Source organism: Furipterus horrens, unplaced genomic scaffold (assembly GCF_987537825.1).
Source record: "Furipterus horrens unplaced genomic scaffold, mFurHor1.1.pri manual_scaffold_6, whole genome shotgun sequence".
Classification (NCBI taxonomy): domain Eukaryota; kingdom Metazoa; phylum Chordata; class Mammalia; order Chiroptera; family Furipteridae; genus Furipterus; species Furipterus horrens.
Window position 1 is genome coordinate 95,962,225 of NW_028327176.1, and position 15,286 is coordinate 95,977,510.

At 38.4% G+C, this 15,286-nt stretch overlaps 1 protein-coding gene across 5 annotated transcripts in view; it reads left to right on the plus strand.

The window, feature by feature from the left end:
• The window catches only part of UBR2 (ubiquitin protein ligase E3 component n-recognin 2), a 132,300-nt gene that overhangs the window by 53,417 nt on the left and 63,597 nt on the right, over positions 1–15,286 (plus strand). For 4 of the 5 annotated variants that reach the window (XM_090282418.1, XM_090282420.1, XM_090282422.1 and 1 more), the window contains exon 11: positions 1,111–1,209. In XM_090282418.1, coding sequence (XP_090138544.1) covers positions 1,111–1,209 — 99 coding nt within the window. Of the gene's footprint in view, positions 1–941; positions 1,041–1,110; positions 1,210–15,286 lie in introns of all 5 variants that reach the window. The other variant, XM_090282419.1, reaches the window with a different exon arrangement.

A 15,286-nucleotide genomic window follows, 5' to 3' on the forward strand; every position in this document is an offset into this window, starting at 1 on the left:
AAGTAGTTTCCAGATTTGAAGATTAACAGAATAGGTTATCTACAGAGTAACTGTTGCCCATGATTATATCCAGGCTTTGTAAAAATAGCAGCTGATAATAATATATCAGTGTATTAATTTTAAATTCTAAGAAACTTCATAAATGACCTTTTTATCTTTTATTAATAGAATAAAATTCAGTGAGGCTTTTCTTGTTAATCATCTGCTATGATAATATGAATATCCACCTATACATTGTGTGTGATATGAAATGATAAATGAAAAATTTAAACCTATCCCATTGTGAATTGTGGTATTTCTGTTAAGATTTATACAAGGAAGAGATCATCTTAGTTGAAACAATAAGTATATATGGATGTGACTTAAGAATCGCAAACTCTATAGATTGTTGATATTGTTAAATTATGTTCTTCTCCCTTTAGCAGCATGTGGTAAAGCTAACTGCTTATTTATTTTTATTCACCTAAATTAGGAGTTCTTAAGGAAGAAAGTGTATAAGAATCATTTGCAGAGTTCTTTCAAAATACATGTGTTTGTGTTCTGTTCTCAAACCTGATAAAGCAGATTCACCAAGATTGGGGTTCAAGCATGTGTATTTCGAAACAGCCATCAGGTGATTCTGCTGTGCATTCAGAAGTAATACATGTCTGGTTTTATCAGTAACAGTGTAAAGCGCTGTGGTTTAGCCCCGCCAGCGTATAATGATTGATATCCCAGGATTTTAGTAGCCGTTACTTCTATTTCGGTTCATAAACTGCCATTTCTGTTTGAACAGATTGTCTAGTGAATTAATGTTTATTCACAGTTTATTTGGTAGAAATCATTCCAGTTATCATTCTAATAGTGTTAGTTCATTGACTCCTCCAGCACTGACTTTTCATTATAATCCTTAAACACTTGGCCAATGTGGATTAGAGGTGAATCTCCCCCTTGTTGTTTAGAATTACCAGCAGTTGCAGAGAGATTTTATGGAGGATGATCACGAGCGAGCAGTGTCCGTGACTGCTCTGTCTGTCCAGTTCTTCACCGCACCTACTCTGGTGAGTAGTGCTTGCCTTTTCTTTGTAACTGATAGCTGGCACTCCTTGCCTTTTTTTGCCTTCTTAATAGAACTATGAGCGTTTGCAGAGTGATTATGTGACAGATGACCACGACAGAGAGTTTTCAGTCGCAGACCTCTCGGTTCAGATATTCACAGTTCCTTCACTTGTAAGTACTTAAAGACTAAGAAGAACATTTTTGTTTTCCATTACCAGACATAAAGCCTCAAAATAATAGAGAACTAAGATCTGTATATTCCTGAATAGAATAATATTTTATTAATGGGCGATCAGTCTGGAGGGGAAAATGTCATTTAATCTCTACTATTTCATATTCTCCAAGGTTTTGAACTGATGATTTAAAATTAAGCTGATTCGTTTAACAAACTTATCCATTAGAAATGGACAGCATATTGTATATAATTTTAGATTTTGAGAAATCCCTGCCCCTAATGAGGGGAAGGGGTAGCTAAGGCAATGGAATTCAAATGATTAGCAGGTCTTGTACAAAATTTCACTAGTTGCTCCAGAAGGCATCACTATTTTAGTACTATTCAGTAATTAAAATTGATTTAAGTTGTTTAACAAAGATTTATCGGGCACAGTTCTAGGCTTTGGAAATGCAATGATAAACAAAAATAAGTGTAATCCTTGCCCTTGTGGAACTTATAATAGTGGGGAAGACTCACACACATGGTTGATTAAAATTGTATGGAAACTGAAGAATTTGTTTTGAGAGAGAACTATAGAGAGATCTGACCTATTTCTACAGTTCAGAGAAGGATTCTTAAGAATCTTGAAGCAGGTTTTGGAAGGGAAGTCCATGCAGAGGGACTAGCACCTAGGAAAATCCTGAAGTTGAAAAATTCCTAAACAGGAAACACAAAGCCAGTACAGTTCAAGATCCTTGAGCATGGAGTGAAATGAGACCAGAAACGTAGGCAGGGGCCAAACTGTAGAGATTTAAGAGTATTCTACAGTTATTTTACTAGCCAGGTATGTTTCTAGTTTTTTTAATGACTCCTCCCCTACACCCCCCAGATTACTTCTATGTTTGAGGGTATATTCTAGTGCATTTGAAGCTGTCTGAAGTCTATTTACCTATTAACAGAATATTATTATAGGCCAATAAGGATTTTGGTTTTTGTCTTAAGAGCATGGGAAGACACTGAAGAATTTTAAGTGGCAATTATACTAGTACATTTGTGATTTTTAAAAGAGCATGCTGTATGAATATGGTGGGGGGAGGAGGAAGAGGGTACAAGGGGGATAAATGATAATGGGAAAAAGTAACAATAAAAAATGAACTATTAAAAAAATGATCGCACTGTTTGTAGTTTGGAGAACAAATTGGTGGGGGCAACAGTGAGTGTAGGGAATCTGATTAGAAGCCAAGGCAATGATCAGACAGGAATTGATTATAATTTGAACTGGGATTGTGGCAGTGGATGTAAGAGTTGTGAGAGATATTTAAGTAGTAAAATCTACAGCACAGCCAGATGTTGAGTTTGAGCGATATTGAGTTTGGTGAATGATTGGTAGTTGGGTTTGAGGAGAAAGTGTAAAGATGATTCCTAGGTTTCTGACTTGCATCCAAGTGGATGTTGAGCCCCAAGCACTAGGAATTTTGCAGAATGAATAGGATTTGTGAAGAGGGAGAGGAATGCTTTTGATTTAGTCAGTGATAAGTTTGAGAAGCATCTGAGACAACCCCATGTGTGTTCAAGTCTGCATCTCCTGCCTGCATTTACCTTTTTGTCTATTTCCATACCAGTACTTAGTTTTAGTTATTTTAGTTTAGTATTCCATTTTGATAATGTAGCAAATTTTAAACAGTGTGCTGCAACACCTGGCTGTTTAGTCATGGGCACTGGCCTCTTTTCCCTCTTAGACTGTCAAATGAAAGAAAAAGGACAATGGCCAACACAATAGCCATCCAGTGTGAATGAATCAAAATTGTACCTATTTTTTTCTCAGATCAGCAAAAAATATATTTTTTAATATACCACAAAACTTTAGTAATTAGGTTATATGTGTCGTGATATGAAAAAGGTTGAAAATTGCTGATTTAGAGAGCTAAATCTCCTTTCATTATTGTTTTCCAAAAATTTCTTAATTATTTTTAGGCCTTTTTTTTTTTTTTTTTTTTTTTAAGATAAACTAATATCAGTTTATCAACCACTCCCCTCTGCCCCCTGCAAAAAAACAAAAAACAAAAAACACAGTAGGGCTTTCATTGAAAAGATATTGTATATATTACAGATATTTTGGGAAGAACTGGTATCTTCATAATATTGAATATCCCCATCTAGGGACATAATTTGTCCTCATTTATTTGAGTGTTATTTTGTTGGCCAAAAAGTTCGTTTAGTTTTTTCTGTAAAATAAAAGACACAATTTTCATTTTCACCAGTAAGTTTATTGATTTGGATATTTTGAGTATGTCGGCTATCTCCCACTATTGGCTTCTAGTCGGCAGAGGTCAGGGATGCTGCTAAATATCTTCCAATGCATATGACAGCCCCATGGCAAAATATTATTTGGCCAAAATGTCAATATGTAGTACCAAGAAACTTTGCAAAAGACTTCTGACACATTTGATCAGTCATAGCACCATCTCCATACACTACACAAATCTTTTGCATTTCAGTTGTGTTTTTACCTTTCTTGAAATAATAAAGCATAATATGCTGAAAATGTTGCATATCTTCTTCCATCTTCAGTATTAAAATGGCTGCACAAAAATATTACAGATTTCGATAAGTATTTTTTTCAATGCACGCTGATATGACAGCTGTCACCATACTACCTAACAAAATTATTTCAAATGAAGTTAAAGACAACTAAGCACTACTAGAGCCACTGTGCAGAAAAGAACAAACAAACTTTTTGGCCAACCCAGTATTTTATGCTCTTAGGAAGAGCTTCATAGTTCTCTTATTATGGTTCTTAGACAGTTTAAGTATAGTTTATATGTTTAAGATTTTGTTTTTAAATATGCTTTATTGATTATGCTGTTACAGTTGTCCCAATTTCTTTTCCCTTTGTTCCCCTCTACTCAGTGACCCCCCTCCCTCCAGTTGTCCCGCACCTTGGTCCATGCCCATTGGTTGTGCATATAATTCTTCTCAACATCTTCCTGTCTACTCCACTCCCTCCTACTATGCTTCTTAATTCCTGTACCTTCTCCCTCCCTTTCCCCCCTCCCCCTCCCCGCTGACCTCCCCCCAGTATGTTCCCCATACCTATAATACTTTTTCCACTCTCGTTGCCTACTTAGTTTGCCTTCGTTTTGATTCCCTAGCTTCTGTTGTTGGTTGTTGTGATACAGTTTTCATTTTACTAGACAGGCGCTTTAACCAACTAAGCCACGGCGCCGCCTGCGACGACATACGGTTTTCATTTTAATGTTCACAGTTTTGATCCTCCTTCTCTTAAACAGGTCCCTTTAACATTTCATATAACAGCGGTTTGGATCTGATGAACTCCTTCAGTTTTACTTTGTCCTGGAGGCACTTTCTCTGCCCTTCTATTCTGAATGACAGCTTCGCTGGGTAGAGTAATCGTGGTCGTAGGTTTTTGATTTTCATTACTTTGAATATTTCTTGCCAGTCCCTTCTTGCCTGCAGAGTTTCTTTTGAAAAATCAGCTGATAGTCTTATTGGCACCCCTTTGTACATAGTTCTCTTCTTCTCTCTTGCTGCTTTTAAGATTCTCTCCTTATCCTTAATTTTTGACATTTTGATTATAATGTGTCTTGGTGTGGTTCTCCCTGGGTCCAGTTTATTTGGAACTCTCTGTGCTTCCTGGACCTGTAAGTCTGTTTCCTTCCCCAAGTCAGGGAAGTTCTACTTCATTATTTTTTCACATAATTTTTAAATTTCTAGTTCTTCTTCACCTTCGGGCAACCCTGTGACTCAGATGTTTGCCCGCTTATAGCTGTCCCATACGTTTCTAAGCCTCTCACCATTTTCCTCAATTTTCATTTCCTCTTTTTGCATTGGTTGACTGTTTGTTCCTTCCCTATGTTCCGATTTGTTGATTTGATCCCTGGTTTTCTTTCCCTTACCACTTGTTTCGTATGTGTTTTAGTTCATTTCAGCAGGATTAGCCTTCATTCCTTCCCCATCTTGTTTAAGATCCGCTGTTAGATCTGTAAGCTTTCTTATAACCAGAGCTCTGAACTGTACCTCAGAAAGATTTCCTATCTGCTGGTCTGATAGATCACATATTTGCTGGCTGGTCAGCTGTGTCATCGGGATCTCTGTCATGATCTGTGCCATCCTGACAGTTTGTGTTTACCTTTGTTTCCTGAGTGGGGCTGTCACACCTCCTACACTATAGGGGGCAGACCCCTGTGCACTCATCACTACTGGGCGACCCTTCTCACCACACTGTGGCCCTTTGTGTGGGGGTGGGGATCCAAGATGGATTCCTACCATTCACTCTCCGCTGAGAACGGGGAACCTTCTCCTCCGTCCCCACGCCCTCCAGCCCTCATAGTCTGAGGCAATGGGGGTCTGCCTTACCCATTGTTGGGATCGTGAGCTGACGGGTTTGGTCTGTAGCCAGGGGTGCTTCCCAGGCGCTTCTCGCCTCCCCTTAAATACAGGTGTCTGTGCTTACCTCTGTCCCACCGCCATCACAACCGCCAGCACAGCTTGACCTCTCCACCCTGGCTTCACCCCTCCTACCTGTCTGGATGAGTATTTCTTCTTTATATCTTTGTTCGTTGGACTTCCATGCAGCTTTATTTTCTGGAACTTCTGGTTGTCTCTAGTTTTGAGGTAGTTGTATTTCTTCTTAGTTGTGGAGGGACACGGAGTGTGTCAGTCTAGGCCTCCATCTTGGCCAGAAGTCCTGTTCTAGAACTTTGACATACTAAATTATTTACATTTTAAATCTGGCTATGGGTAGTTATGTAAGAAAACTGATTTTTATATATTCATCTTCTATCTTATCTGTGTCTCTAACATTTTTTCTAATATTTTTGTGTTGATTCCTTGGAATTTCTAGTAACCTGCAAATGATTTTTGTTTCTTTCTAATATTTCAACTTTTTATTTTTGTTTCTTGTCTGACTCCTTTAGGAATACTAGAAAAATAATGTATATGTATTCATTTATTCAAAACATTTAGCACCTTTATTAACTAGTCTCCATTTTGGGTTCTGGAGATAAATAGAGCAATAAACAAAACAGACAAAAGTCCCTGTCCCATGAAATTTATAGTCTAATTGAGGAAAGGTACACAAACAATTGTGATAAGTGCTATGAAGTAGAAAAGCAAGTTAAGGGGTTAGGGAGTGACAATGGAGGGGTCATATTTTATACAAGGTTATGTAAGGCCTCTCAGAGAGGTGGTGTTTTGAACAGAGACTTGAAGGAAGTGAGAGAGTGACTGGTGTGACTGACTGGTGGAAGAAGAGCCTCCTAGGTGGAGGGAACAGCAAGTACAAGAGTTGTAAGATGGATGTGCACTTGGCATATTGGAATAAAGAACCAAAACAAGCTAGTATTGGCAAACTGAGTGGGGAGAAGGTAAATGAGTTTGAGAATAGGGGTGAATGTAGAAGTTGGCAGTGCCAGCCTTAAAAGACCATTGTAACCCTGGTTGCTGTAGCTCAGTGGATTGAGCGTCGGCCTGCAAACCAAGGGTCTCCGGTTCGATTCCCAGTCAGGGCACATGCCTGGGTTGCACGTCAGGTCCCCAGGTGGGGGTGCGTGAGAGGCAACCACACATTGATGTTTCTCTCCCTCTCTTTCTCCTTTCCCACCTCTCTCTAAAAGCAAATAAATAAAATCTTTTTTTAAAAAAGGCCATTGTAGCAACTTACATCTTTTGTCTAAAAAAGTAGAAGAAGAGAGATAATAAAGAGCAGAAGTAAATATACAAAAGAGAAAAATCAACACAATCAAAAATTGGAGCTTTGAAAAGCCAGGAAAAAAGGCATAGAGCTCTATTAAGAGTAATAAGAAAAACAGAAAATTTTAACTTTAAACAAAACTATAGGTCTTATAGATATTTAATAGAAAATAAAACAATACTAGGACCAACTTAATAAAATTAGAAATTTGGATGAAATGAGAAGAAAAAGCTTTTCCCCTGATCAGGAATGAGAAATTCCTAAGATAAAACACAAGTTATTGAAAGAGAAAACATAAAATAGAAATTTTTAATTACTATAAAAATCTCATAAAGAAATCCCCAGGCCCCAGTGACTTTACTGGGGAATTTTTTAAATTATTTAAGAAAGAAATAACATCTGTCTCACACGAGTTTTTCCAGAAAGCAGAAAGAAAATATATAATACTTGCCAGTTTAATTGGGTTCTTCGTAATTGTGATAACAAAACCCAATAAGGCAATTACAAGAAAAGAAAATTGCCATCTAATTACTACAAATGAGGTCACACAAATCAAATCAAGCAATACTTAAAAAAAGGACACTACATCATAACCAAGTTTGGTTTATTTCCTTAATCTAAGAGTATTATAACATTTGAAAAAAAATCAGTTGGTCTAATTCATCTTATTAACAGACAGAAAGGAGAGGGAAAATCATATAATGCTTTTCCTGAATTCTTGAAAATTAAAGTTATTCATGATTTAAAACAAAGAATACCTTATAGCAAACTAGGAATGAAAGACAAATTCTTTTAATCTGATACAGTACCTAAAACAAAAACAAAAACAAAAAACCCAAAACAAACATTATATGTAATGGTAGAATATTAAAAGCTTTTCCCCTGAAATCAGGAATGAGAAAATTTTTTACTTTTATTTACCACATGGTAACTGCAATTTTTCTGTAATTTCTTGAGATCTTTAAATCATTGTGTTTCAGCCTTTCTTTTTTGATAAGTGCATTTAAGGCTCCGGTTTCCATTTAAACAGTTTTTTGAGCTGCATCCCACAATTTTATGTCATATTTTTATTATTCAGTTCATAAAATAAGTTTATTTGTGATTTCTTCTTTAACCCATTTTTCATTGCAATTATACTTTTTAGGTATATTGCCAAATTTCTTTTTTGTTGTTGTTTTATTTTGGGTTTGTTTTTTTTTTAAGTGTATTTTGTTGATTATGTTGTTACAGTAGTTTCAATTTTTTTCCCCCTTTGCTCCCCTCTACCAAGTACCTCCCTTCCCCCCAGCAATCCCCACCCCCACCTAGTTCATGTCCTTGGGTCGTGCATATGAGTTCCTTGGCTTCATCCTCTCCTATACCATTCTTAACTTCCCCCTGTCTATTTTGTATCAACGGATCATGCTTCTCAGTCCCTGCACCATTTCCCCATTTCTCTCCCTTCCCCCTCCCAGCTGATAACCCTTGAAATGATCCGAATACCTGTGATTCTGTTCCTATTCTGGTTTGCTTATTTGGATTTTGTTTTTATTTCCCAGATACAGTTGTTGATAGTTGTGAGTTTGTTGTCATTTTACTGTTCATAGTTTTGATCTTCTCTTTCTTAAGTAAGCCTCTTTGACATTTCATATAATAATGGCTTGGTGATGATGAACTCTTGCAGTTCCACCTTGTCTGGGAAGCACTTCATCTGCCCTTCCATTCTAAATGATAGCTTTACTGGAGAGAATAATTTTTGTTGTAGGTCCTTACTTTTCATCACATTGAATACTGCTAGCCAGTCTCTTCCTGCCTGCAAAGTGTCCTTTAAGAAATCAACTGACAGTCCCATAGATACCCCTTTGTAGGCAACTCTCCACTTCTCTCTCGCTGCTTTTAGGATTCTCTCTTTATCTTTCACCGTTGGCATTTTAATCATGATGTGTCTAGGTGTGGTCCCCTCTGGGTCCAGCTTGCACAGGACTCTCCGTGCTTCCTGGATGAGTATGTCTATTTTCCTCACATAATTTGGGAAGTTTTCCTCCATTATTTTTTCCCATAAGTTTTAAATTTCTTGCTCTTCCTCTTCTCTTTCTGGCACCCCCATGATTCAGATGTTGGCATGTTTAAAGTTATCCCTGAGGTTCCCAAGCCTCTCCTCATTTTTTTCAATTCTTATTTCCTCATTCTGTTCTGGTTGACTATTTTTTTCTTCCTTATGTTCCAAATCATTGATTTGAACCCCGGTTTTCTTCTTTCACCATTGGTTTTGTGTAGATTTTCCTTCGTTTCACTGAGCATAGCCTTCACTTCTTCCCTTATGCGTTGGCTGTACTCAAGCATATCTGTCAAGCCTGTGAGCATCTTTATCACCAGTGTTTGGGATTCTGCATCTGTTAGGTTGTCTGTCTCCTCATCTGTTAGGTTGACTACCTCCTCATCACTTAGTTCTCCCACTGGAACCTTGATCTGTTTCCCCTTTTGGGCCATACTTCTCTGTCTCCTCATTCTGACAGGCTCCTGTGTTTGTTTGCCTCCATGTCCCGTGTAGAGCTGTTGCTCCTGTTACATTGTAAGGGATGGAGTCTTAGAGATTCGTCAGTGTAGGGCAACCTGTTTCACCACGTTGTGGGGGTGGGGGTCCTAGAGGGAACAATGCCGCCAGCCCAGCAATCTCCCCCTTTCCAGGCACCTCTCCCACCCCTGCAGTGGACCGGTGCCCTGTCAGTTCCCACCCTGGCTGTCGTTCCCAGAGTGGGTGGGTCTGTGAATGCTCCAGGACCGTGGGGGACTCCGCTGAGAGATCAGCAGTTTCTGCCTCCACCCCAACCCCCACTGGTCTGCACAGTCAGAAGCAATGAGGTTTGATTTTCCCCAGTGCTGGGACCCTGAGCTTCGAGGTCCAGTGAGGAGCTGGGGACGCTCCCCAGATGTCCCTCCTGACTTTTTAAAATGTGCAACTAAGCTTTCCACCGGCCTCACTGCTGCCACTGCTCCTTCCACCACCACACCTCCTCCTCTGCCCCGGCTCCACCCCTCCCACCTGTCTGGATGAGCATTTCCTCTCTACATCCCTGTCTGCTGGACCTCCATGCAGTCTGACCCTCTGGAACCTCTGGTGGTTTCTAGTTTTGAGGTAGTTGTATTCCTTCTTAGCTGTGGAGTGAGACGCAGCACGTCCATCCATTCCTCCATCTTGGCCAGAAGTTCCAATTTGCTGCTTAATTTCTGCACCATTTTCCATTTCTCCTCCTTCCCCCTCCCAGCTAATAACCCTCCGAATGATCTCTATAGCTATGATTCTGTTCCTATTCTGGTTTGCCTAGTTGGATTTTGTTTTATTTTTTAGATTCAGTTGCTGATAGTTGTGAGTTTGTTGTCATTTTAATGTTCATAGTTTTGGTCTTCTTTTTCTTAAATAAGTCTCTTGAACATTTCATGTAATAATGGATCGGTGACAATGAATTTCTTTAGCTTTACCTTGTCTTGGAAGCACTTTATCTGCCTTTCCATTCTAAATGATTGCTTTGCTGGGTAGAGTAATCTAGGTTGTAGGTCCTTGCTTTTCATTACTTGAATGCTTCTTGCCAGTCCCCTCTTGCCTGCAAAGTTTCTTTTGAGAAATCAGCTGGTAGTCTTATGGGAACTCCTTTGTAAGTAACTTTCTGCTTTTCTCTTGCTGCTTTTCAGATTCTCTCTTTATCTTGAAACTTTGGCATTTTAATGACGATGTGTCTTGGAGTAGTCCTCTTTGTGTCCAACTTGTTTGGAACTCTGTGCTTCCTGGACTTGTATGTATATTTCCTTCACCAAATTAGCAAATTTTCTTTCATTATTTTTTCTAATAATTTTTCAATTTTTTGCTCTTCTTCTTCTCCTTCTGGCACCCCTATGATTCGAATGTTGGTACTTTTTAACTTGTCCCAGAGGTTCCTAAGCCTCTCCTTGTTTTTTTTTTGCATTCTAGTTTCTTCTTTCTGTTCTGGTTGAATCTTTTATTTCTTCCTTATGTTCCAAATCATTTGTTTGAATCCCAGCTTCCTTTCCTTCACTGTTGGTTCTCTCTATATTTTTCTTTATTTCACTTTTTATAACCTTCATTTCTTTCTTTACTTAGTGGCTGTACTCAGTGAGTTCTCTGAGTATCCTTATCACCAGTGTTTTGAACTTTGCATCTGATAGGTTAGCTATCTCTGTTTCATTTAGTTCTTTTTCTGGGGTTTTGTTTTGTTCTTTCATTTAGATTGTATTTTTTTTTGTTTCCTCAATTTGGCAACCTCCCTGTGTTTGTTTCTGTGTATTAGGTAGAGCTTCTTTGACTCCCTGTCTTAGTAATGTGGCCTGTGTAGCAAAGGCACCTATAAATTGTGTGGGGCAGAGCCTTAAGTAATTGCCAAGGTGGGGCAACCCGTTTCAGCACTTTGTGCCTTTGTGTAGGGTGGGTAGCTTAGAGAGGGGACAGTGACTGCCTAGTTACTGGTGATTTGCCTGGCACTCATCCCATTTCCAGTCACTTCACCCACTTCTCATATGCAATCGGCACCCTTCCAGCAGCTGCCCTGGGGTTTGCATACATTCCAAGACCATTCAGACCCTTTAAGCGCAGAAAATCCTGCTGTTTCTTCCACTGCCCCAACCCTCACTGGTTTTAAAGCCAGAGGTAATGGGGGTTTATCTTCCCCGTGCTGGAACGCTGGTCTGTGCGGTCTGGCCTGGGGCTGGGATCCCTTTGTCCCAGGGTATTCCCTCAGATTTTTTATCCACCACATGTGAATGTGGGACTGTCCATTGTTCTGTGCCACCACCGCCACTTTTCAGCAACACCTCCTCTTGGCCATATTTCTGTGACTCTGCCCCCCACCCACCCATCTGAATGAATGTGGCTTCTTTAATTCCTTGGTTGTTAGACTTATGTATAGCTCGATTTTCTGATGGTTCTGGTTGTTACTTGTTTTTGAAATCTGGTTGTACTTCTTTCTATGGTTGTGCGAGGAGACGAAGCATGTTTACCTATGCCTCCATCTTGACAGGATATCTGCTTCTTATTCTTAAAGCTATGTAATTGAATGCATACAGATTTAGAATTGTGCTTCCCAAATTGAGCCTTTTATCATTACGAATTATCTTTTTAAGTTGTATTTCTTATAAAAAAGCATGTAATATGGGTTTCGTTGCTTATCCAGTCTGGCACTCTTAATAATTTAATTAGATTTTTGCACATTTAATATAATTACCCATATATTTGCCTTTATATTTACCACCTTATGATTGTTTTCTGTTTGACTTAGTATTTTTCTCTCCTTTTCTACCTTTTGGATTGCATATTTATTATTTCATTCTAGTTTTACTTTCACTTAATACTTTTAAGACTGCTACATCACGGCTTTGCTCTCGCTTAGATTTCTATCATTTGTTGTAGCTTCAGAATTCTGCAAATGTCTTAAGGGGAGAACTAGAAGAAAGTTAGACTTGGTTTCCACCCTTCTGTTCTTTCTGAAATCTCAACAAGTTTTTTTTTCCTATTATTGGCAACTCTGTCACACTCCTGGGATCCTCAACCCCATCTTGCCCCACTCCTAGAAGAGTCAGATGCTGAGGGAAGAGTAGTTGCAGAGTGATGGCTTACCTCCTTCTGCCGTCACCCTTCTCCAGGGTTTTATTGCCTCAAATCTTGGTGCCTCAAGCAGCTCTCTGAGAATTCCAAACTCATTTTAAGTTGACCTTTCCTAGTTCTTGGTAGAAATGGTGGTAAGCTTCAGCTCACCGCATCATGCCTAGAAGCTGAAGAGTACATCTATAGTTTCTTGATAAAGCACCATTATTAATTCTTATGCGTACCCTTGGCTAAAGATCACTCTCATTAGTGAAATGTTTTATAGCAGTGATAGAATCCCATTTATTGCTGTCTTTTGAATCAGAATTACCTTACAGTTAACAAAGTCTTCATTTTTAAATAGTTTCGTCATGCCCGGGCTGCTGTGGCTTATTCCCAGTCAGGGCACATACCTGGGTTGCACGCGCCCTGACTGGGCAGGTCCCCAGTTGGGGATATGTGAGAGGCAACCAGTCGATGTATCTCTCACACATCAATGTTTCTCTCCCTCTCTTTTTCCCTCCCTTCCCATATCTAAAATAAATAAATAAAATCTTTAAATAGTTTGGTCTTGAACTGGGGCTAATAATTTAAGTGATTAGAGCATCTTACTTTACTTTATTAAATGTACCCTCGTTATAGTTAACATTATCCCTGTATATTCTGTCATATTTAGTTGAACTAAAACTGTGCACAGGCCATTATTACTCAGTGAAGTTTTTCAGAGTCTTTGGGAGGAATTTGGCCTATATTGACTATGCTGTTAGGTATGTAATGAGCCTTGCAACACAAAATTGAATGTGAATTATATGAAATGAATAAAAACTATAATTAGCCCTGGCTGGTGCGGCTCAGTGGATTTAGCACCAACCTGAAAACCAAAGGGTCGCCAGTTCCATTCCCATTCAGGGCTCATGCCTGAGTTGCAGGCCAGGTCCCCAGTTGGGGGTGCTCAAGAGGCAACCAGTCTGTGTATCTCTCACACATCAATGTTTCTCTCCCTCTTTCTCCCTCCCTCCCCCTCTCTAAACATAAATAAATAAAATCTTTTAAATAAATAAAAACTATAATTAAGGTAAATAATGGTAATTTTTTAAAGCAAAGTGAATTGTAAGCATAAAAATCAAGTAGTTTTTAGGGTGAGTGATAAGAAGTAATAGAACTATATAATGTTAGACATTTTAATGTTGGAAGTTAACAACAATCGAGGCATGAGGTGATACAGCCACACACTTAAAGTTTTTATTTTTCTGTTATAACCTTAGAAAATATATGCTTGCTTTCTTTTTTTGTTTTTATGATTTTATTTATTTATTTTTAGGCAGAGGTAAAGGGAAAGAGAAAAAGGGAGAGAAGCATTGACATGCCTCTGACACGCCCTCAACTAGGGACCTGGCCCGCAACCCAGGCATGTGCCCTGACCAGGAATGGAACCAACGACCCTTTGGTCCACAGGCCCTTGTTCAGTCCACTGAGCCACACCAGTCAGGGCCAGAATATATGCTTTCTATAGTAATCATTTTAGAAATAGAAATACCTGAATAACTTCCCTATTTTAATGGGACAGTACTAATAGGCCACCCTATTAATTTTTTATTTGGTGCCCAATAAAGACAGTTAGAATCTAATCCAAAACTATGCAGTGCATGAACCATCTCTTTTAACATTCATCTGAAACTGAAATGGCTAGTTGGTGCCTTGGTTAGTGAGATTTATAGTCCACCAATATTAAGTTGTCGCTCCATCAAACTTCCTTTTGCTACCTGTTACAAGTCTGATAAGCAGGCTCTACAGTTTTTCCTTAGGTCAGTGACATTGCAGTACACTCAACTTCTTCCTCAAATCAACTAATGGAGCACAAAAAAAACACCTGTTAACACCTCCCCTCCTTCAAACTTGACCTTAGTTTTCACTGTCTAGGAAAATTAACTGCAGTTAATTCTGTTAACTTTTGACCATCTTGGGACCTAAGTCCTAGCAATGTGATGATAATTTTAAGAGTTTTCCAAAGATATATTTAACTATACAGATTTTCTCCTTATCTATTAACCTTAAAATTTTATCTCTACATTAGAATACAACTTTACTATATTCTTAGACTTACCTTTTGCACGTTTTGGTCCTACATTTGGATGCGACTTTCTGTATTGCTAGTAAACCTGATACCAACTAACGTGAGACCTAGTTAAGTAGTCACCTAGCACCAATAACCACTTGAAACCTACTTAGGATATATAAATGGGGGGAAATCCATGATCTTTTATATCAGAGTTAAGTGTGGTATTCAACATTCTAACTTGACTGGGGCAAAATAAAAAGGAACTGCAAATTGTTAAGAAATATTGTTCAACTTAATTCATAATAAGATATGTAAGTTAAAATCATCAGAATGGTAAATATCAAAATGTTTGAAATTATGCTGTATTATTGAGGGCATGAGGGGAAAAGTACACATTGTAGATGGACATATAAATTGGTAAGCTTCTTTGAGGGGACAGTTTAGTGATATCAGTCAAAATTTATAATGTACATATACTTTAACCCAGTAATTTTACTTCTAGGAAATTACAAATGTTCTTACAATTGTACAGAGTAGATGTTTGTTGCAACACCTTGGGTAATAACATAAGACTGGAAAAAAACCAAATGTCTCACCAGTAAGGGGCTGGCTAAATAAAGTATGATAGAAAAGAATATATCAAGTGAAACAAAGTGCAAAACAGTATTTATTTATAGTATGCTATTTTGGAGGGGTGGGAAGATAGATATAATTATACATATCCATACTTTTATCTATTTAATAGCAATC